This window comes from Equus przewalskii, chromosome 17, assembly GCF_037783145.1.
Source record: "Equus przewalskii isolate Varuska chromosome 17, EquPr2, whole genome shotgun sequence".
NCBI classification, from domain to species: Eukaryota; Metazoa; Chordata; class Mammalia; order Perissodactyla; family Equidae; genus Equus; species Equus przewalskii.
The window spans coordinates 144,793-168,168 of record NC_091847.1 but is presented as its reverse complement, the minus strand read 5'-3'; the positions used below and the strand labels follow the sequence as shown (position 1 = coordinate 168,168).

The 23,376-nt window shown below is 54.9% G+C and overlaps 2 protein-coding genes across 7 annotated transcripts in view; both read right to left on the bottom strand.

Moving 5' to 3' along the window:
* Positions 1–16,634, bottom strand: part of LOC139076720 (uncharacterized) — a 30,611-nt gene extending 13,977 nt beyond the window's left edge. Inside the window, exons 1-11 of one of the 6 annotated variants that reach the window (XM_070580901.1) lie at positions 15,469–16,629; positions 14,975–15,136; positions 13,537–13,663; positions 12,983–13,194; positions 12,006–12,168; positions 11,695–11,777; positions 8,862–9,022; positions 8,569–8,734; positions 5,090–5,206; positions 4,113–4,231; positions 1,547–1,655 (exon numbers count right to left, since the gene is read on the bottom strand). In XM_070580901.1, the coding sequence (XP_070437002.1) occupies positions 4,212–4,231; positions 5,090–5,206; positions 8,569–8,734; positions 8,862–9,022; positions 11,695–11,777; positions 12,006–12,168; positions 12,983–13,194; positions 13,537–13,663; positions 14,975–15,136; positions 15,469–15,493 (1,236 nt within the window). In that variant the 5' untranslated portion in view covers positions 15,494–16,629 and the 3' untranslated portion in view covers positions 1,547–1,655; positions 4,113–4,211. The other 5 variants (XM_070580903.1, XM_070580904.1, XM_070580899.1 and 2 more) reach the window with 5 other exon arrangements.
* Positions 16,552–23,376, bottom strand: part of LOC139076719 (platelet endothelial aggregation receptor 1-like) — a 33,129-nt gene continuing 26,304 nt past the window's right edge. Inside the window, exons 13-14 of the mRNA XM_070580897.1 lie at positions 20,288–20,433; positions 16,552–16,687 (exon numbers count right to left, since the gene is read on the bottom strand). Coding sequence (XP_070436998.1) covers positions 16,646–16,687; positions 20,288–20,433 — 188 coding nt within the window. The 3' untranslated portion in view covers positions 16,552–16,645. The remainder of the gene's footprint in view (positions 16,688–20,287; positions 20,434–23,376) is intronic.

Genomic DNA, 23,376 nt, shown 5'->3' with positions numbered 1-23,376 from the left:
TCTCTGCTGTTCTTTTCTCTCCTTTTAAGATACGCAGATACATATGAAACTCTGCCATATATGCAATTCTCTGTCCTCATCTTTTACTTTAAAGACATTAAAACTTCTCTATACCATCATTTTTAGTAGAAGCATTAATATTTCATGATAGGTCTCTACCATAATTCAGATAACTCTTATATTATTGGAAGTTTAGGTCAGCTCCATTTATTTTTATATTACAAAAAATTGCAATTAATATGTTTCTTCATGTTTGCTTGCATTTAAAAATTATTTCCATGGGGCCGGCCCCGTGGCCGAGTGGTTAAGTTTGCGTGCTCCGCTTCAGCAACCCAGGGTTTCACGAGTTCAGATCCTGGGTGCAGACATGGCCTGCTCATGAGGCCTGCTCATGAGGCCATGCTGCGGCGGCGTCCCAAATAGCACAGCCAGAAGGACCTACAACTAGAATATACAACTATGTCCTGAGGGGGCTTTGGGAAGAAGAAGAAAAAAAAGAAAAAATTGGCAACAGATGTTAGCTCAGATGACAATCTTTAAGAAAAAAAAAATTATTTCCCTGAGAGAGCTTCTTAGACCTGGAGATACTGAGTCAAACGGAAGGAATATTTTAGAGGCTTTTGATACAAATTGCCAGATTGCTTTCCAGAAAGGTTTTAACTTTTTGCCCTTCCACCAGCTGCATGGGGGGATGTCCATCTCTTTAATCCTCACAAGCACTGAGGACTCTGTGAAACATTTTAGGTAGATTAAAAAAGGCATCTAGTGTAGTGAACGTTTTTCAGATTCTGTCAACATTTTTCTTATAATTTTACTTCTTTGTATTTCCTTTTCGTGGGACCATTTACATATTTTTCTAATAGAGTAAAAGTATCTATTAATGGTCAATTTTTGACCTAGAGAATCCTGTTTTACATTATTATGTGATCATATCTATTGTTGCTGTCCTTTGGGATTTTTCCCATTGTTGTGAAAATTCTTTTAAACCTGCACAGGCTCCACGCCAGCCCTTGTGAGTATTCTAACAGTCAATGAACACTTGTTGATGGAACGAGTGATTTCTTTTTTTTTTTTTTTTTAAAGATTTTATTTTTTTCCTTTTTCTCCCCAAAGCCCCCCGGTACATAGTTGTGTATTCTTCGTTGTGGGTCCTTCTAGTTGTGGCATGTGGGACGCTGCCTCAGCGTGGTCTGATGAGCAGTGCCATGTCCGCGCCCAGGATTCGAACTAACGAAACACTGGGCCGCCTGCAGTGGAGCGCGCAAACTTAACCACTCGGCCACGGGGCCAGCCCCACGAGTGATTTCTTGACCAGTGGTCTCCAATCCTAATTTCTTTCTCCACAAAATCTCTTCCCAGTCACTTTTCTCAATGTTATACTTGCTTTCTGTCTCCCAGAGTGGCCTACGGTGCGTAGGTAACAAGCAGGTAGGAGATGGGACAGCTGGACTGCGCCAAACCCATGTGGGGTGAGGGGCTGGAGGATGCGGTGGGCCAGGCGCCCTCTGATGTGGAGAGGACTTGGGTCACAGAGCTGGGCTCCTACCTGCAGCTCAGGAAAGGCTCCGTGCCTGTGTCCGGAAACTGGGCTCTCAGTGTCCCCTCCTGTGGCATTACCCTGACGGAGCCGTCCAGGTCCTGGGGTCTTCTGGGGGCTGGAATAAGAGGAGGAGAGGCACCCTTTTGGGCCTCTGCTGCCCACTTGTACATCCCCCCTACCAGAATAAAAAAGACATTGGCCACTTTTAACTCCTCCCCGAGGTGTCTGAGATTAGAGAAGGACGAGATGTTAAAGTGAAGGAGAAACTGACAAACCCTTAGGTTCCCTGAAGCTAGACTAATGCACCCCCACAGGCTTCACTGCCTCACAGGTGAGTGATCGCTCAGTGACAGGTATGCCACCCTGAAATATGCCAACTTGGCATAAGGAGCATTTTGAGCTGAAGGCACTTGAGAAACAGCAGATACAAGAGAGGTGTCCGCCCTCCCCTCTTTGCCTAAGAGCAGGACGAACATTTTAAAGGTGTCCCCCTCCCCTCTCTACCAGGAAGGACACAAGCTGGTCACCAGAGTCAACTCTAGATCCTTTCAGCGCAGAGACGGCATCAGAAGAACCTACACAAAACCCTGCTAAACCAGCCCACACCTGCCACGCGTCCCTCTCATGTTTACCTTCTCACAGTTTGCCCCCCTGGATGCTCAAAGTCCTTTTCTTTGTCTTCACTTCTCTACAGAGTTATCGTTCTTTGGTTAAGCGGCTACTTGAGCCCCAGTTCCAACCACCCCTCTGAGCCGCTCATCCCCGGGCTCCATGTGTCTGGGCCAGGCACACGCCACTGCACTGCGGTTTGTCTTTCTCCTGTTGATCTGCCTTTTGTCAGTCTAATTTACAGGGACCCAGGCAGAGAATCTGAGGTGGGTAGAGGGGAAGGATTTTCTCCCCTTCCCTACGTCAGGCTGGCTTTGCACTGCTGAAGGCTGCGGCCGTCAGGGCCTCTCCACATGGTGCCCCTTCTGTGCTCCAGTCACTGCTCTCTGTCTTTCAGGCTTAGGGAATTGTGAGGTCACCCTAGGGAACTGCACTGACCTGCGTGGTTACATGTATCTGCCCACACCTTTATACATCGCCCCGTATTACATTGTCATCAAGTTTTTCATCTAGAAGCTACCAGCCGCTTCGTGCTGGGACCCTGGCCAACACATTGCGGTACTCTCCAGAGACACCTTGGGCAACTCAGTTCTACGTCTTAATCTTAGTGTCCACACCTTGAAATGAGAGGGCTGCATTGTCTCCAGGGAGCCTTTGGGCCTCTGGAACGGTCTCAGTCCATGAGCCAGAACTGGGCTGTGTCACCTCCACGTCCCTGTCAGCACCACCCCTCCAGGAACACCCTTTCCCCACACCGCTGGCCCTTGGGGCCCCAACCTTGCTGTACAGCCTGTCTTAAATGGTACGACTGTCACAAAGCCTTTCTTGATCCTTGCAGACTTCTTTAAACCTCCAGAACCTTTTATTAGAATCATTTGTTCTTCCTGACGCCTCCAGCCCTGCGTCAGAGACAGCAATAAACATCTGCTGAGTGACAGTATCCTCACGCTGTAGCTCATGGAGCTGGTGGGAAAGGCTTTGCTCAAGATCCACAGCGTTCAGGGCAGAACCAGTCTGGAGTCCAGGTCTCAGGGATCCTGAACTTGCCTTTCCTTTCCTGACCCTTCTTTCTGGAGCCCCTGATCTTCCAGGGACCCCAGGCCCTGGGACTTCAGCAGGAGAGTCTAGATTTCTCTCCCCTGGCCTGCAGGAGACTTTAATTATTTGTATAAGCTTCCTAGGCGCCTTCAAAAAGAAAATCAATAGAGATGTTTCTGGGAGAAAGGGTTGACTGAGGCTTTGGTTGAGGGATTAGAGGGGAAGTCAGCGCAAAGAAGCAGTCAGGGTGGGCTCTGAGAGCCAGACCTCCTGGGCTAGAACCCCCGCTCCGTCCTTAACTTCACCTCTGAGCCTGTTTCCTCATCTTTTCAATGCAGTTAGCGATGGCGGTGTCTACTTCATGGGGCGGTTGTGAGGGTTAAAGTAGAAAGCAGATAAAGTGCTCATCTCAGCAGCAGTAAATACAGCCGGCAGCCGTTGTTGGCAGCCACTGTTACCTCATCATTATTAAAAGAGGATGCAGGGGAGAGCAGACTGTGCATCTAAACACATGGATAGAGATGCAGTCAACACAAGCACACAAGCCACCACTAGCCTCGGAGTCAGCTCGGAGGAAGAACAGAGCCCACACAGCTTCCCCAGAAGAGATGTGCACCAGAGGAGGGAGTGGGACAAGGAGGGGTGGGTCAGCCAGAGTGAATGTGGTCTCACTCCCATGATGGGAACAACCCGAATAAATGACCTGAGTTCTGACAAGTCACTCACGTCAGCGAACCCCTCGGCAGACAAAGTGGTGGTTACTGTGGGCAGGGAGCCCCGGACACTTGTCACTGGATTTGAGCGGGTTAAGGCTTTAAATCAGTTTCTGGTTATGAATGAAACTAAGATTCTCAGTGCCAGGGAGCTAAGGGCCACCCCTAAGAACACGGCTGCGGGGGACCTTGGTGCCACTGCCAGCCCCCACCTTGCACTTTGATGCTCCTCATCCGAGGGCTGAGGCCGGGACTTCAGGAGCGTGTCACTCACCAGTTGAGGGTCTTGTTGACAGGAGGGAAGAGGCTGTTCACCCCCCTGAGCGGAGGCCTAGGAAGAATGGACAGTCCTGTAAGTTTTCTTCGGCTCTGGGCCCAGAAGAGCACAGTGATGAATGAGGGCAGCGCTGCTCACCAACACAGCCACGTGCGCTGATCTGAGCTTGTGATTGCATGTCTCAGTGTGGCCCGGCTACAGACGGCCTGACACTCCTGGGGGTCCCAAGTGCCCGCTAAGGGCTTGTGGTTTCCCTTTTTACTGCCTCTAGGCCCCTCGAGGACACGTGCCACCACAGATGCTGCCCTATTGCGCTGTGAGTGCACCGTGTGGGTACTCCTTGACAGAGGCCCTCTGCACCCTCCTTCCCTGTGACACTGCTGTGCTTCCCTCCCGGGCTCTGTGTGAGGGGCCAGATCAGCTAGCAGGCTGGGAAGATTGTCTCCCACAATCGTCTCGGAGGAGATCCAGAGCCGAAGCCAGGGGTGAACCTATGAGCACAGGTCGCGCACCTGGGTTTCAGGCCAGAGTGCAGGGCCACCTGCAGGGTGTGAGGCCTGAGTGAATGTGAGTGTGTGGTGTAATGTGTGTATGTGTATGTCATGTGTGAGTGTGTGATGTATGTGCACATGTGAATGTGTGTAGTCTGTAAGAGTGGGAATGTGTGCATGTGTGTGGTCATGTACCTGTGTGTGAGTGCATGTGTTTGCATATGTGGAGTGTGAATATATGGCCTGAGTGTGTGGTGCATTGCATGTGTGAATGTAATTGTGCATGTGTGTGGTTGTGTATAGTGTGCACATGCATGTGAGTGTGAGCGTGTGCACGCTTGTGTGTGTCTACTGAATCTCCATGGGGTCAGACTGACAGGGTAGTTGTTCTGTACACACAGGCCCTTGGGGAATCTGTCACCTTTCTGCTGGGCCCTGGCTGGTTGCCCACGTGCGTGAGAAAGTGCAGATGCCAGGGCCGCAATCATTCTGTCGAGCTTCGACTGAAAGCCCAGTGGAGACATGCTGGGGGTGCCGCCTGGGGAAGGACAAGGAGAAGGACCTCAGACACATCATCTTGTCTGACCACAGATGCCCCGCCTAACACTGACTTCACTCGTCCCTGTTTTCGGAGGCTCGTGTGTGGTTGTGTGTGTCTCTCGCCTCTTTATTTTATGTTTCTCTCTCATCCCAGACCCCACTTCCATCACTCTCTTTCCTTCAGGCAGTCGCTCCAGTGTGCTACGTGTATGTGGAATGAACCATGACGAACCCTTCATGGTGTTCTGTGTATGAGTGGTTCCATTTTTATACAGGGTCTCTTCCCTTCCTACACATCTCACTCTGTTTCTTAGTTTTTTTAAGCACAGACATGTTTACAGATCTACCCATCTTTTAGTTATGCTTCTAATCTGCTACCTGTGACTGCTCTATGCTTCTAAGTGCTGTGTTCTGCTTGCATGTCTCCCAGGCCACCCACGACACCCCGGCCTGGGCAGTGCCGTGGCTCGGCACGGTCTCCCCTGGCTGCGCAGTGACACTTCCTGGAAGACCCACCCGGAGAGAGTTTTCTGGGTTGTAGGATAATTTCGCCAAAGTGTTGATTAACTGCTTTTTTCTTTTTAATTTGCCAAAACTTCATCACATAACTTTTTTGGAAAAAAGTGCCCCCCACAAAGAAAAAGTTGAAATCGTTGGCTTCAGTTAGCAGTAGCTGGGAATGGAGTAGGCTTCACTCAGCCCTCCACACCCAGCTCCCTCTGCGCCCATGGAGAGGGTCTTCAGGACAGAGAGGTTTACAGCTTAGTCTCAGGTGAATTTCCGAGGAAAGCAGCTTTCTTTGTCCTTCTCTTACTCATGATCACTTGGCCACATGTCCCAGCCTAGAAGTGTATGGCTGAGAAATTTAGGAAGGGGGAATGGTTTGGAGAGAAGATCAAGGAAGGTTCTTGGCATCATGGCTTGGTCTCCAGGGTTCCACAGGCCACACACAAACATGCACACCACACACACACATACCACATACATGCACACATAGGCAGTGCACACACAACACACTCACACACATGCACACATGCACATTCATCACACACACACAAACCAGGGAGGGTCTCTGGCATCTGTCTGACCTGTTCCCTGACTCTTCATCCCTGGGGCTGGGTTCTGGAAGGCTGATGAGGACAGATGGCCCCCTTATTCCAGGACTGCACTCATGCAAAAAGTGACACAAGTGCCTGGACCTCAGCCCCAAACACCCCTTTGTGGAGAGTGATCTACACTGAGGAACAAGGGATGAGACCCCAGGCCGGGCTGGCCAGCCCGCCTCCCCAAAAGGGCCAGGGAGCTCCGTGGGAAGGACTGTGCCCGGGCTCCGGGAACTGGAGCCTGGTGGTGAGTGACGGGCCCTCGGGCTAGTGAGCTGAGTTCCTTTATGCCCTTTAGCTAGGGGCATATGGGCGCGTCAGGGATGGAGCAGAGATCAGGACTGGCTCTGTCACTCTCTGTGTGACTTTTGGGTGGGAACTTTAGCCTCATTAGGCCATAGTGCCCTCCTTTATAAAATGGAGATGATGACAATATCACTCAGAGGTTTCCCGTGACAACTGAGTGGGTTAAATGAGGTAATGGTTGCCCAGAGTTTACAACAGCGCGGGGCTGCAGAAGACAGCGCCCTCCGAATCTGGGGTCTCAGAGCCCCCAAGAGCCCCAGGGCGCTGTGCACAGAACCGAGGGGCAGGCTCTCCTACTATTAGCCTTCCTCCCAGACAGTGGCTTCCAAACTTCTGAACCAAACCCACTAAGACTTCATCGCTCCTACCTTCCTGTGTGTGTGTGTAAACAGCAAGGAGAGCTGTGGGAAGCAAGACTAGCTTTTATACATGTGTTACTTCCAATAGTTTCAATTTTATTCCTTTCTAGTTTATTTTTTTAATGCTAGTTGCAACCCACTGGTTTCTAAGAAGCCAACAATCTGCTGTCTGACAACCTGCTCCAGGAGACGGAAGATCAGCTGTTTTTATGCTGAGGTGTGGATTCAAACATGGATGACCTGCGGCAACGACCTTGGATTTTCCTGCCTTGAGGTTAGGCCTTCACGGATCACGCTATGGGGCTGGGGAGTCCTTGCTGAGCCCACGGCTGTTTGTTCCTAGAAGGGAACAGTCTCCTCCAGCGCCCACAGATCCTGGCCAGGGAGGCACGAACACTCCCCCTGTCTCAGAGCACAGGAGGGGCTTGCAGAGTCTCCGGCAGTGTGCAGCCACTGCCAGTGGGAGCTGAGGGTGGGACTGGCTGGTCAGAGTTGCTGGGTGAGGGGACCACAGAGCCCTAAGTTCTGGACTTCCCTGCCTGCGGGGACTATGACACGGCCTTGCACACAGCAGCTGCGGACGCCCTTCCCTCCCCAGGCTGGCCCCTGCTGGGCACTCACAGGGTGGGAGAGGGGCCAGAAGCAAAGTGGGGTGACGGACTCAGACCACTTACAACATGAAGGCAGGGTCACCCTCAATGGCAGTCGGAGCTGTGCTTTGTTCAGTGGCCCAAACATGTGGACATGAGGGCCATTTAGGGGTAGCTGGGGGACTGCACACCCACAGCTGTCGTCCGCCAGAACTGCCCAGGGTGATGCGTGGTTTTGGACTCTGTAATCTCTGAGTTTGGCTGAAGCCAGAGAGCATGCAGACGGCCAGGGATGTCCCTCCACACCATCCCCGTCCTGCCACACTCTGGGAGCCTCAGTGGGCACTGAACACGTGCTTCCCTGCAGCGAAGCTCAACCCCCACGTCCTGCAGGAAGAAGCCTCGACAACCAGGAAAAGCTCTAGAGTCACCTGGGGGCAGGAGCATTTCAGAGAATCAGCTGTTGTGGGAGGGGCCTTCCATGGGGTTCACAAAAGAGCAAATGAACGTTCAGAATATTCACTTACAGACCTGTGGGGCTGCCGGGCTGCCGGGGCAAGTGGATTCCAGCTTCCCATTTATATACTTTCTGCACTAATGGAACACTTGTAAGGGGTGTGTATGACTTTTGCCATTTAGAAAAACAAAGCTAAAGTATAAACTAGGGAGACTGCCAAGAGCCTTTGGGCCCCTGTCACCCTGGCGCCCTGCACAAGGCCAGCCCTAGAGCACGGCGGTGGGCATGGCAGCAGGAGAGCTGGGCCAGACCTCACTCTGACATGAGGCATCGGAGTCTCCCCTCCCTCGCAAATCACGCCCCTCCCTGGGCCCAGAACAGTCTTCGGTGCTCAGGGTCGATGCTGTCAGTTACTGCACAGGAGTGCTGAACACCAGGCGAGATGGTAAATGTGAGATGCACAGTCAGGCGCTCTACAAAGTTAGAGTTAATATTGTGACTTTCCAGCTAGTGTCACAGCCCCACCCCGAGGCCCTGCCTCTCACCTAGAGGATGCTGCCAGCGCACCCTTGGAGAAGCCGCAGTGTGACCACTGCACCATTCCTCTCTCTGCCCAGTGTCTGTCCTGGCAGTGGCTTTGGCTCCCATCTCCAGGTCTCCACCTCTGCCCATATCTTGCCGCTCGGTCATGCTGAGGCCCTGCAGAAAGTCCTGGAAGAACCAGGGCTGCATTATGAGTGTCCTTCTTGGCTCAGGCAATTTCCAGATGGGGCTGAGTGGCTGTTCCCCAGGGCAGTGGGGATGATAGTGGCTTGGTTGTCTGGGAATTGGGGCTGACCTTGAGCCCCTGGAGTTGCTGGCTGGCGCCCCTGTAGAAGGCCAGTGCGTCGCTCCTGTGCTTGCTCAGCTGGGCCACCAAGTGCAGGCTCTGGTCCTCAAGCTTGTCATAGAGTGTGCGGACGCTGAAGTCCTCTAGGGTGTTCACAGGGTGTGGCTCCCCTGCAGGAAGAGGCCTTGGAGTGAGACGTGAGATGAACAGGAGCCAGGAGCAGGGCACTGGGCCCAGGGGTGCAGGCGCAGCCACTTCCCTCCTCCCCTCAGAGCTCTGCAGCAGGATCAGGGGCCGAGGAGGGCAGAGATGCTGGGAGGAGCGTCGGCTCTGGTGAAGAAAGGCGGAGGTCAGTTTTGACGGGAGCATGGGGAGGAGAGAGGACCTCAGGGGCAGCAGAGAGCCCCTTCTGTGGTGTGGGTGTGACTGACAAGGACCTGCAGCCTGTCTGTCTGGGCCTGGCGTCACCCCAGAGCTCTGCTGAGGGTGGATCTCCCTGTCCTGGACGACCTGCCAACCACCCGGGGAGCTGTTTGCTGGGTCCTCCAGGCTGTGTCTGACTGCGTGACCTCCACCCCTTCCGTCCACCTGAACTCATCTCACTGTCCCCACATTCCCACAACTGTCCTGTGCTCCCCTGTCTCGTCCCAGCTGGCCCCCTGCTCTGTGGACTCTTCTCCAGCCGGGCTGAAGAGCTTCTCCTCGGAGTCCCACAGTGCCCTGTGCACGCTCCGCAGACGGCAGATGCTCACCACGTGCTTCTCTGGCTAAGGGGCCTCCTCTGGCCTTCAGGCTGCGGCGTGTGACCCAGGCCACCTCCAGGAGAGCGAATCAGGGCCCCTCCATGGAGGCCGCTGCCTGCTCAAGTCTCTGGGCCCGAGTGGGCTTCTCTCTCATCCCCAGGAACGTCCCTCCGCGAAGAGCCTTAACTCTTTGACCTCCTTCTCCCTCAAACGCCCTCTGCTCTGCTACAAGGACATGTCTGGGGGACGGAGGCCCCTGTGCAGCTGCCTCTCCCCTGTGGAGTGTGGAGCTGGGTCTTGAAGGCAGAAGAAGAAACGTGGGGTGAGGCCCCATGCTGGCCTGGGGCTCGGCTGGGTGGCACCTGCAGGAACGTGGATGTGAAGCTGAGTGAGCGTCCGCTGCCAGTCCCTAGGCCGCCCTGTCCCAGGCCTGGGGGTGCATGTGGGGAGAAGGGGAAGTCCCATCCATGCCGGCGATGCGACGGGGCCGCTCTCACTCTGAGAGCAACACCCGCCCGGCCTGGATGGAGCCTGCTTTCCATCCTCCCTCTCTGTGGCCAGCTTAGGACCTGTCCCCTGAGCTACCAGCTGGTCAGGTGGGAAGAGGGTGGGAGTGCAGATCTTCAGAAGACAGGACTGGGTCCTCCCACTCCATCGAGATGCCCCTCTCCATCTGCCCTGTCATACGCCCCACAGCAAAGGGGCACTTCACCCTCCCCTCAGGGACCAGTCCTCCGACCAAAGGAACCCTGTCCTGGCACCCCAGGTCAGACCCGCTGGGCCCCCTCCTCCCATGGGAGCTCTCAGCAGTGAGCCGCGGCCCTGTGCTGGGCCTGAATAGAGGCTGCATTTAACGGTTACAGTGCCAGGGGCAGTCTCTGGCTCTAGCAGCCCTCACTATGTCCACACTGTCCACACTCAGCACAGCCCACCCTGTAGATCACCCACGAGGGCGCCATGGGGTGAGAGGGGCTGACTTGTCCTGGCTTGTTAGTTCTTGGTGTCGGCCCTGTCCAGAACAGTCGCCAGCAGAGGGATGACCAGCCTCTAAGCCCCATGCAAAGGCATAGTCAGGACAGCACAGAGCCAGCCCAGCCCTGGACAGTGTGTATGTGTTCTGGCACGATTGTGCATGCTTCTGTGCATGTGTATGATGTATGTGCACGTGTGGGCGTGTATATGCATGTGTGTGGCATGTGCATGTGTGTGCATGTGTGTGTGTAAGGGGGTGTGTGCTATGGGGAGGCCTGTGTTCAGGTTCACACAGCTAGCAAGACTCCAGTACTGGTCTGATCCCATGATCATGCTTGTAACCACTCATTTCTCTGCGCCCCCTCCCTGGCCCTTGCACGTTCAGCCCACTTCCTGTGGTCCCTGCAACTCTGCAGTTAAGAACCAGTGGAGTTGACCTTCAAGCTGTGTGAACCCAGGTCAGTGAGGACTTAGGGCCTCTGTCCTATCGTCTGATGCTGTCCCAAGCAGGTGAAGGGCCCACTTCCGTGGAGCCTCCCTCCATGCCCCTCTGCACGTACTCCCTGCTCACAGTCGGGGCTGGGGGCCGGGGCCACAGGGGGAGGGTTGGGTCCCCGAGGTCCTCCTGAGCACCAAGGCAACACCCAGTTCTCCAGGTGTGAAGAGGAACTGACAGGCATGGGTGAGTGATTGTGTAAAGGGAGCCTGGAGAACGGTCCTCGCTTCTGCCCCTGCGGTGAGCTAGGGCAAGGTAGCCACCAGCTGGAGAATTGCCCTGGGGCCCCAGGAACTCCTGACCAGCACAGGGAGGACCAGAGAGCTCTCGCCTCAAACCCAGTGGCACCCTCTCTCCAGCGCTTGCCACCTGGGGACCTTGGGCAAGTCACTCACGTCTCCCTGAGCCTCATTCTCTCTGTCTATAACATGGGGACAGGACAACACCTGAAAACACTCACTTCTAGGCTCTGTCGTGAGGATCAAAGGACAGCATGAAGTGTCCTGCAAACTGTCAGTGCTGCACAAACATGAGATGCTCCCCAGAGTGTGTGGCTGGGGTGCAGGGGGTGTGGAGGGCAGGCTGAGTGGGGACGGGGAGAGGGACGACTCACTGCACGCCGGCGTGGTACCTGTGTCCCGGGGAACGGCTCTCTGCCTGCAGCTGGCTCCTTCCCCAGAGCCCTGAGGACCGAGGTCTTCACGGACGGTAAGGCTGGAAGGAAGCCCCAGCCTCAGCGCACAGACACACACGGCTGGCGCAGGGCTCTCTTGGACCCGGGGAGCCGGTGACAAACGCCACAGGCCAGCTCAGGAGGGCATTCCTTCCTGAGTCCACAGGGCAGTGCTAGGCTCAGGCGTGTAGGCAGGGCCAGAGTGGGCAGTGGCCGTCCCTAGGCTGGGGCAGGGCTGGGAAATGTGTGAGGAGCAGAAAGGGACTCACCTGTCCCGGAGACGCACGCAGTCAGCAGGCACGTGAGGCTCCCTGAGGCCCCTCTCCCGGAGTCTCCAAGCTCTGACGGGGCAGGTCTGGGCCAGTGGGGGGCTCAGCACAAGGCCCAGGCCTGTCAGCAGCGCAGTTGCCAAGCCAACAGCCAGCAGCACCCCTGAAAGTTGCGGGGAGAGCGGAAGGGCCACATGATGACCACTCAGAACCTCCCCAGGCTGCTCGGGCCCGCCCCCCCCCCCCCCGCCCAGAGCAGCATTTCGCATTTGCCCCTTGGCCCTGGTCTCTCGGTCTTGCTGCCTTCAGGCTTTAACTCCTCATAGCTCCCTGTAGATCAACCTCATTCCTGCCTCTGGGGCTTTGTGATGTCAGGTGTCCTCCTGGGAATGCTCCTCTCCCCACACCCCACCATGTAAGACCCCTCCCAGGACATTGCTGCTGGCCTTCCTGGCACGTCCCAGCACTGCCCTGTGCTTCGTGTGGCTTGCTGGCTGCCCTGTGCCCAGGTGGCTTAGGACCTGGCCCCTGCAGGGCAGTGTTCTCTGTCCCACCTGGGTGGGGGCCATGAATGCCCCATGCTCTGGGCTCAGCTGGAGAGCTCAGTGCAGACTGCTGACTCATGAAGACAAGAAGGAAACAAGATGAGAAAACCCAGAGAGGAGGTTAGAGGAGGCACCCCTGCGATCCTGGTACTCTACGGTGCGACTCACTCACCGCTGTGGGGACTCACTCCCCAGGGAAGCTCCCAGGACTGAGGTGGAGGGGAAGGGAGGGTGAGAAAGGAGACCCTAGTGGAGGAAATTCAGTTTTCTTTGTCTGGCGAATGAAGCCCCAGTTCAAGGGCAAGCTTGTCCTTGTGCACACCTGAAGTCTTTGGGGCTGTACCCAGAGTCACAGATGGGGCTGGGGGTTCTGCTGTGCCACACTCCTGGCACCAACCCCAGGTCCTGGCTACTCTGGTCTGGGGTCAGTACCTGTGATCACTGCCCAGTCTGGGCCCAGAGTTGGCAGCCTGTGCCTGACGATGCCATGCCTGGAGAGCTGGTACGGGGAGCAGGGCTGCACAGAGGACAGGCCAGGGCCACAGGCTATCCCCTTCTCTTTCACCGACACCACCACAATGCTCTCGGGAAGTGCATTGTCTCGAAACACGTATGTGCCCGGATCTAAGAACTGGTGGACAAACCTGGGGGTGAAGGGCCAGAATACAGAGAGTCAGCCTCGGTGGGCTGCTCTCAGCAGGCTGAGTCTGGGTGACGTTGAGCCGTGGCAGGGCCTCCCCCACAACACACATGAATAATGTGGTCCAGGGAAGCTCCCTGTGACCCCGCCCCCCCCCCCCCCCCCCACCCCAACGTGTGCCCTCAGGAGGCCTCGCCTGCCTGTGGTCTCTTCTGGCCTCATCTCCCACATGGTCAGCAGCCTCCCCTCCTCTCCTGAGTCTTCCTATTGGCCATGGAGGAGGAGGCTGTGACCAAGTGCGTGGCCCCATGGCCCCTCGAGTCCCCCAGCAGCCCAGCTGCATTACCTGGAGAAGTTGACCTGAGTCTCTCGCACTAGGTGGCCGAGCCTCCTGAAGGCCCCGAAGTCCCAGTGGGGGTTGCTGTTGAACCGGTGCTGCTTCTGGTACACGCGGTAGTGACTGGCTGGGCGATCTGGGGAGCGAGCCGGGGCTGGGCTGGGTCCCAGAGGCCTCCCCAGCCCCAGCCTGGGGCAGCCCACATCCGGAGAGCTCAGCATCCTGTGCTCACAAGAGTGAGTGCTGAGACACAGTTCCCCTCTCATGTACGTAACGTGCCCTTAGTAATCATGCTGCCAGGCAACACTCTTCTTCCCTCTGCCCACAGAGAGGGCACACTCTGAGCAGGGGGCACCAGGCCTGACGCCCCTCTGTGGGTGAGGCCAGCCTGATGCCCTGGGACTCTCAGAGCAGGGACGTGTTCAACTGTGTACCCCTGGAAGGCAGCACAGTATGGGCATGCAGCAGGTACTCAATACATGCTATGGGATGGCTGAGAGAATGAGCAGCTAAGGAGGTGGATGGGGCTGCCATACAGGCAGGCGCCACCTGGTTGTTCCTGCTGCACAAGGAGGCCTTACCTGTGTGCAGGTGTCAGTTCTTCTTCCTGAGCCCCCCAGCCCCGCATGATGGGGCTCTGATCTTACCTCCCTCACAGGGGGGAGAAGGGGGAACGCAACTGTGTTCACTGGCAGAGGTAAATATCAAGGTGAAGAGAGGGTGGAGGTTGCCCCAGTTCCCAGCGGTTTGTGGAAGAGCTGGGCCTAGAAACCAGGGCACACATGTCCAGTGTGGAGCTCGCTTTCCAGGGTGTGTTCCCCTCTTTGATACTCATTGCCTTGGCACGCGTCTCGGGGAGGTACATCAGTGGTTACGTGACACGTGGAACGAAACACTTCATTGACTTCTACCTGGGCCAAGTGGCCATTCTGTGTAAATCTGAAAAGCACGGACTGTGCCACACACCCAGCGATCTGGCCAAAAGCAAGGATGCTGCCTACATTCCAAATGCCAGAGACTGAAGCCTCATCCTCCCCAAAGGGAGGACCTCGATCTGGAGCCTTCAGTGTGTTGTTCCGTACAGGGCATTCTCTGTACTAATCTGTCATGGTTATAAGACAGCCACACAGGTTACATTTATATTTATTTTCTATTCCATACCTCTCTGCCCCATGTTTTTTCTCCTCAAAATCCATTCCCCCCAAGGCACAGAAGTCTGACACCTCCACGGGCTGCAGGAGTCTCAGAATGCTGGAGCTGAAACATCTGCTCAAGATATGGAATGAAGGCCCCCAGGGAAGTGACCGAACAGGCTGAGAGCAGGGGACAGCACCGGCCTGTGCCCCGCTACTTTGAAGGCACGGTATGTACGTGATGTCACCGGGCAGACGGACAGGGAGGGATGAGGGAGCCAGAGCGGGAGGGCGGGGCCGAGGGGCAGACTCACTGTCAGGGTGAATCTGAAGCTGGAAAAGAATCACGTCCTCTTCTATCAAGCAGATCACTGGGTTTGGAATGTGGGGAGGGATGCTGGGGGCCTGGGGAACAGGGTATGCCGGGCCTGCAGTCCAGCGACGCCTTTGCAGCCGGGAGCTGGACACAGGTGGTCCTGGAAGAGTTTGCAGGGGGAAAGCTGAAGGACCTAGCCTGTCTGGGGAGGCACACACACCGCCTGTTGGTCCCACCCTGTCTCGATTCCCTTTTAAGAGCAGTTCCAGCCCTTCCGGGGCCCTTGCCTCCCCAAAGACTGTCTTCCTACCTGGCCTTCTGTGTCCCTGCCAGACCCTGGCCTCCTGAACCCTGGGACAGAGCTGAGAGATTTCTAGGGGCTGCAGTTGCGCCTCGCAGTGCGGCCGCCTTCCCCTTCCAGGAGGAAAGCAGCCACGCCCTCACTCCACCCACTTTCTCTGGGAGAGCCTGGGCTTGGTACCCCGTGCTTACCAAGGAGGGAGCCAGGCATGGCCATGCTGGAGATGACAAGGGCGAAGATGCCGTGGGGGCCACACTGGACCAGATGGACCCTGGCGCTCCCTTGGAAGGATGGGTCTGGGCCCAGAGCGCTGGCTACTTCCTGAGAACACGCATCACAGCATCATACGCCCGGGGAGAGGAGGAGGGGCAACGAGGCTCCCAGAGGTGGGGGCGCAGAGACCAGACTGAGCCTTTGGGCACAGCCCCTGGTGAGGGGGCTCAGCGATGTCCACTGTCAGCCTCCGTCCTCACTGAAACTTGCCCGGGTGGCCACCTGTGCCTGGGTCCCTCCCCATCTTCAGAAAACACCCCTGACTTAACTCAGTCCCTGTACTGAGCCACTGTTTGCCCCTTGTTTCTATCTGCCTGCAAATGTCCTACTTATGGAACAACTTAGAAACATGTCCCTATCACCCCAAATCTGCTGTCCATTCCCATGCCAGATGATCCTCCCTACCTTTCAGTGACAAGCAGACAGAGCCACCCAGAACCTTCTGGCAGACAAATATCCAGGGCTGGCCCTACTTGTGTCCAGGCTCTGGTCCTCTGCCCCTCCCACCTCGATGAAGCATCGGGGACCTGAAGACAGCCACGGCCAACAGTATGGTGGGCAAGAGACGGACCTGCCCTGTGGCCAGAGGTCCAGGCTGGGACCAGAGGCGCAGGCTTGGCTCTGGCAGGGTTTACACCAATTCTCTGACCATGGTGAGTGGTTTCACATCGCTGGGCCTCACTTCACACTTCTGTAAAGTGAAGCTGATGTTTTCTCAGATCCCTCTGGCATTCAGACTGAATGGTTGACATTGACCTAAGAAATATCTCCTTCTGCCCTTCCCTCCAGCTTGCAGAATGGAAATTCACGTGGATAGCAACAGATGAGGCAGGGAAGACTGGTTATCAGATGGACTTTCTCTTCCACCACCTGGTGTCTTTAGACTTGGTGCCTGGTTTTTCTGCAGTCACAGGTGCCCAGGTGGCTCTCTCTCTTGTCCCCATTGGGCAGAGGCTGCCCTTCTATCCCAGCCCTTCCCTAGCTGGGCTCACCCTCTGGATGCTGTCTCCGGCCTCGCCCTTCACACTCAGGATCAGCTCTCTGTTGGAGCCCCAGGCCAGGGAGAGCTGGGGGGCCCTGGCCAGACACCGGGCATCACAGAGCTCTTCTGCTGAGACGTACTGCCAACACCGGCAGCTGTGGAGAGGAGAGGGTGAGAGGCCTGCCCGGTGGGTGTGGAGCAGCTGTCTGCTCCCTGATGCCCCTCAGCCCTGCAGGCCCGTCCAGAAGGACACGAGCCGTCTATGCTTCCTAAGCAGTGACTGCACTTTTAATGGAGGTCCACGAAGGACTTGTGACACTGTGCTCTCGCCCTGCCTCTGCACGAGCTGGGCGTCTCCCAGAATGCGAGCAGTGCCTGGACAGAGGCACCGCTGAGGCAAGAGTGAGGCGAGAGAGCTCCTCAGCCTGGAGGACTCCTATTTATTCAGCAGACCTCCCGGCACAGTGCTCCCCTGCCCCGTGCCTCCCCTGCCTGGGGGCAACTCCGTCCAGTCCACAGGTCAGCTGGAGGACTAGAACTCAGGAGAAAACCAGGGTCCCCCTTGGCTTGACGTCTAGTCAGGGTCAGCTCCCGGCAGCTGGCTGAGGAGCCCGGGGTGCAGACCTCGCTCTTCCTTGCTGCCAGCACCTCTCCAGCCCTGTGCTGCTTGCCCCGGCTGGTGTTGCCTGGCCCCTCACCCCCCTGCCCCTGTCGGGGAGTGCTGACATGGGAGCTTCTGGAAGGAGCTTGCACTCAGCTCAATGTCCCATCAGGGCTGAGTCCTGCCAACACCCTTCTGGACTGGCCCTCTGGGGACGGTCAGGACCTGTCTGGAGGTGGTAGATTCATTCTGTTCTCTGTGGCTTTTTGTCACTCACATGCCCAGTTCATCGCTGAGCTCCCCACCCAAGGGGTGACAGGAGGAGGAGCAGTTGTGCTGCTGAGGGGACACACACTGGCGGGTGGCAGCCAGGCGAACGTCTCCAGGCGATCAGCGCTCTGCCACCTGTGGGAGGAGAGTCCCGGCTCTGGCACCCTGTAGGCCTGGGTGGGGGCGCCCTCCGCGTCAGAGACCATTCCAGAGACGGGAGCAGGGCTGTGAGGAACCAGGCTCCGCTGAGAGGTCATTAGTAAACACGCTAAGACTAGGGCTAGCTGGAGGGTAGAGGGGAACCACGAAGTGATAGAAGATAAGTTTGCTGCCTTGGGGGGATTCGGGAGGTCTGGCTGGGGAGGCTGGACAGCTAAGATTACATCCTAAGAAGTGAGGATCAGCAGTGACGGTGGTGGCTGGTCAGGGAAGGCTTCCTGGAAGAGGTGAGGGTGAGCCTAGGTCTGAAGCGGGATTGTTAGAGCAGGACACTACAGGGGGGGATGGCCAGAGTGTGTCAGGGAACAGGCCCGGTGACTGGCTGGGCTGGTACGGAGGGCCTGCCGGAGGAAGCAGCTTTGGGTGAGGCTGGAGAGGTGGCTGGGTGTTGGTTCCCATGTTACCCTGGGCCCACATTATCTGCCTGCCTCCTGAAAGTGTGGAACCGTGGGAGGAAGACAGGGCAGCCACAGCCCCTTCGCTGGGGGTCACGTCAGGAAAGACAGAGGCCCACCTGGACAACCCAATTATTTATGCCAGTGGTAGCTAGACTTTCAACCATGCCCCCAAGAATAAAAAATTATTGTAAAATATATTACTATAATATATACTGTACTGTATATAAAATATATATTAAAATACTTGTGAAAAACTGAAGAGAAGGAAGATCACTGTGAACAGTTTTGATGTCTCCTTCTTGAGCACACCCATTTTGGGATGGACTTGGTGAGGCCAGAGCCTTCCCTGTTCTCTGACCAGGTAGTAGGGGCGACAGGTGAGGGAGTTTGCCTGTTAAAATCAGAGATGAGTCCTGGATGATAGCCATGAAAGAAGCCATTCCTCTGGTTGAGGATCTGATCTATACGACCCAGGCCGCGTGTCAGAGTCGTACCCCACCTCTAACTGGCTGTGTTACGCCTCTCTGTGTTTCACCCTCTTCATGTGGAAAGGAGGCAGAGGTGGGCATTCAGGGGCCAGAGGTGGGCCAGGTAGTAGCCTCAGGCTCGATGCAGGCAAGGCCATTCCAAGGCTGTGGGCTAGGAGGCAGCTCTGAGCGGGGTGGAGCCAGTCAGTTGTCCCGGCTGCTCAGTCCTGAGGCAAGGGGTCCTGTGCCCGAGGGAAGGTAGAGAGATGCAGAGGGTGGGGAGGATTTGGCGTTCTTGTCTGCGAAGGAGGGAGGGAGGGAGCCCATCTCCTTTTGTTCTTGTAGGGGCCCTGGCCTTGCCCTGAGTAAGGATGCGGGGAGCCAGCACTAGCTGGTGATGTGAAGGACAGGTGCCCAGACTGCTCTAGGGAGCCAGCTCCTTGTCCAAGCTGAGTATCCTCGGCTGAGCTCAGACTTGAGCAAGGCTTGAGAGCCAGGTTGACTAGAGGTTTTCAAACTTTAGTGAACATCAGAATCATTTGGAGGGTTTGTGAAAATCCAGATTGCTGGGTCCCACCCCTAGAATTTCTGAATTCAGTGGGTGTGGGGTAGGGCTCGAGGATTTGTGTTTCTTAACAAATTTCCAGGTGATGCTGACATTGCTGGTGCAAAGACCACACTCTGAGAACCACTAGGCTAGAAGTAGGCAGGATGCAGAGCCATTTGTGCAACGGGAGAAGGGCATGCACAGGGAGGGAGTGCTGGAAAGGTAGGGCCAGATGACGGGAAGCCAGCAGCGCTGGGGCCACAGCCAGGGGCTGGTAACTATCTCTATCCGGTGGAGAGCAAGTGCGTGACTCAACCTGTTGACTGTTCTCCTGTCAAGGGGCAGGGTCTTCGAAGGGCAAGGCAGAGCTGCCTGACGAGGGATACAGATGGCAGAGGAGAAAGGTGGTGGGAGAGCACCTCGTTCCTCCTCAGGGTTTTGGAGGAGCTCCTACTGGCCCTGGGTGGCATAGGCCAGCCTTGGGGTCCTGACTGTCATCTTGTTCTCTGTGGCTCAAATGTGGGATTGGGAGTGACTGATAATGGGAGATCTGGATTCAAAGGGGAAATGCCTGAACGGGCCAGAGCTGTCTGAGATGGAGCCTGGGGGAGGGGCTGTGTGTCAGGGGGCAGCACAGGGGGCTCTCTGTGCCACAGGGCTGGTTGGGTGGAGAGCCCTCCCGAGATGCTGCTGACTTTTAAAAAGAAATCAGATCCAGAGCTTCCAGAGCTGGCCATGAAGGGAGGGCCTCCAAATCTTGCTGCCACCAAGGCTGCACGCCTGGTCAGGGGCCGCTGTGGTCGTCAGCTAGCCTGCCACCCATGCGGGGTGTGGCCCTTCCTGATGCCTGCAGTGCCTTGTTTCGCCGTGTTCCAGGGACGGACACGGGAATGCTCACACTGTGCAGGGGCGACTGTGCAGGGTGCTCACCCTACAACCCACAGAGCGGCCCTGTCAGCTCCCACAGAAGGCTCCTCAGTCCAGCATAGAGGGGGTGGAACGACTGAGTTACTCTCCTCAGACCCTTTATAATGCTGAGGTGCTGAGGCTCCATGATAAGCAGAAACACGGGTCTTATCATGACGTGAGCTCTCTGAGGTCTTCTCATTTGTGCAGGAGGCAATCCACCCGGACAAAGGACTGAACTCCAAGCAGACAGCCAGTGAAGGTGCCCGGCTTGCAGGGCAGCACCTGGACGCTCCCTCCTGTCACTCCCCTCAAGTCTTCCTCTCCTTGATGCTGCAGGGCATTACCTGGGGCTGGCAGTCCTCAGCACCATCACTCTCGTCGCTCTGCAGGCCCCTCTCGTCGGAGGACTCATGTCGTGCCTGGCAGATGCAGGAGCCGTCTGACTTCTGGAAGACCCTGTTCAGGCCCCGACATGTGCAGTGGGAGGCACCTGGGGACAGAGAAGCCCTGTCGTCTGTCACAGGCACCTGGCAGTGAGCCAGAACCTGAGTGAACCCTCCGTCCCTGTCCACAGGGCGCCTGTGGTCCAGGGGGCAAGCAGACACCCACTGTCCCCAAAGTTGGGGCTGAGACGGTCTTTGTGGGGACTGGGTGGGATCTTCTAAATCAGTCATTCTCAATCCTGACTTGCACTGCATTCATCTGAGAAGCTTTTAAAAAACATTGCTGTTCAGATGCCCTTCAGGCCAATTAAGCAAAGATCTCTGAGGTGAGGCCAGGGCATCTCCTTTCTGACAGTCCCTTGAGCACTGCAATGTGCGGCTGGGGCTGAGCACTGCTGACGCCGTGGAAAGCACTTGACGTCCTGTGGAAGGCGTTGTTCCTTCCACGATCACGCAAAGCCACGTGGGGTCGGTCCCGAAGGACTGGCACAGGCCTCTGTCTCTGGACAAGAGGAGAGATCCGCAGAGCCTGAAGGCCGCTCAAGAGGCCTGAAGGATGGATGGGATTAGAAGGGCAGAGCTGGGAGCACAGGAATTCTCAGCAGGGAAGGTGACAGGTGAGGAGGTTCGGGGTTTATTCAGGAGGCAAAAGCAGTCCAGGCGAATTTGTGATTCAGGAGGGGCAGTGGGAGGAAGGGTAGAGAGTAGGCCGTGTAGTGGCCTGGGGTTCCCTGTGATTCTGGGCCTCGCCAGGGCCAACCGGCCTGTGTGCCTCTGTGGAGACTGGCATCTGCTCAGGAATGAAAACACTCATTTCAGGTTCAGCCCTTGCCAGATTGCTGAGGATGACCACTCACACACAGGACACAGCAGCCCACAGACCCTCGGCAGAACTTGTTGAGTAAATGGATTGAAAGTTGACATTTTTTTGCTAACATGGTTGCATTCTTCCCCAGAAGAATTTAGGGACCGTTACCAAGAGAGAATTATTTCTACTGTAGAGAAGGAAGGGAGTTACTCAGTACTGAAGTGACACAGGGAGTATTCTCCCACCAGACAGGCTCTACACGGTTAAGCCCTCTCTACTGTCCTGAACTCTGGAATGTTCTTTGGCCCGTCTGGACCAGGTCCTTGCTGAGACTCTGTGCCCCCGGAGTCTTCCGCGTCTTCTCACGGTCCAGAGCGCTGGGCTTCAAACCTCGCTTCGTGCAGCCCGGTGCTTCAACAGAGGCGCCTGAGGGACCTTCTTAGGGGAGGAGTGACCTCACGGCAGCAGTTACGAGACCTCACCCTCAGTTCACTCGGAGCCACTCTACTCTGACATGTTTCATATTAATTCCCTAAATAAGAATTCTTTTGAAAGAGTGTTTTCTTGCTAAAGAATACTTTGAACAGAAGTCTGAACTCTTGGTCTGGCAATCATGACTACAGAACTGACCACAGATCTATATTAAAAGTACCATTTTTAAAATATCTTTTCCCCATTGTCTTAGCCCAACAAGATTTTACTTACCCTCAAGTTCCTGTTTAAATACAACCTTTTCCATAAAGTTTACCTGAGCCTGCCATGCAGAAGCAATTTCTTCCTATTTTGAACCGTCCGGACTTTTTTCACTTCTTTTCTTGTGGCATTTGACACGTCTGCCAATTTGTTATATATTTTTTTCTTTCCTCCTATCTTAGTATCTTCCACAGTGTTTTTGTGTCACTTACAACAATAATTTGAAGTTAGTGTTTGTGAGATAACCTTCAAGATAAATTAACTAGAAAAAACCTCTCCACCTATCACAAAAGGGAAAGAGGCAGTTTACAAAAGTGCATATGCTTACAGACTCGAGCAGCGGCAGAATAGCTCACAGTGGCCCCCCCTTATCCACAGTTTTGTTTTCTGTGGTTTCAGCTACCCGCGGTGAACCATGGTCCGGAAGCAGACGATCCTCCTCCTGACGTATTGTCAGAAGGCCAGTAGCAGCCTAACTACATCACAATGCCTGTGTCCTTCGCCTCTCTTCACCTCCTCACGCAGGCACTGGATCATCTCACATCATCGCAAGAGGAAGAAGGGTGAGCGTGCACAACAAGACATTTGGAAAGAGAGAGACCAGATTCACAGAACTTTTATTACACTTTATTGTTATAATTGTTCTTATTTTATTATTACTTATTGTTGTGAATCTCTTCCTATGCCTAATTTATAAATTAAACTTTATCATAGGTATGTATGTATAGGAAAAACATAATATATATAGGGTTTGGTACTATCCATGGTTTCAGGCATCCACTGGGGGTCTTGAAATGTGTCCCCCATGCATAAGGGAGGACCACTGTATTTCAGGCCAATATTCCTATGAGGCACAATTAGAAAAGCCAGAAAAAATATAGAAAATATCTGACTGAAGGAATGAAAAACTTAATTGAGGATTTAAGGAAAAAAAATTCTGGAGAGAAAGGAAATCTAGAGGGATTAGCCCCACATTTGGCCCCACATTTCCCCTAAAGGCATTTGCCACTTCAGTTGAGAGGCTGAGAAGATGAGCGCAGCCTCAGGATGTCTCATCAGGCTAAGGGGACAAAAGTTGGGCCCACCAAGAATGGCAGTCTCAAGTAAATGTCTCAGCTTTCAGTTGGGACCACTGAAGGGCTACACCCGAATAAGCATTGACTGCAAGAACACCAACTCTCTGGAACCTGGAGCCAAGCACTAACTTTCTAAATCCCTGATGAATTGAGGTGATCTGTTCCTACTGTAACTGCCTTCCAGAATGAAAGTAATCCCTCTCGGGGGAAAGATAATAGCATCCAGAATTTCAATTTTCATTGATAATGTTTATCATTCAATAAAAAATAACCAGGCATGCAAAATAACAAGAATTGTTAAGAAATTAAGAGAAAAACTCCCAGATGATAGATACAGGGTCTCAAAGATCCAATTATTGGAGTTATCAGATGTGACCTGTACTTTAAACTGTGATTAGTATGGTTGATAAATC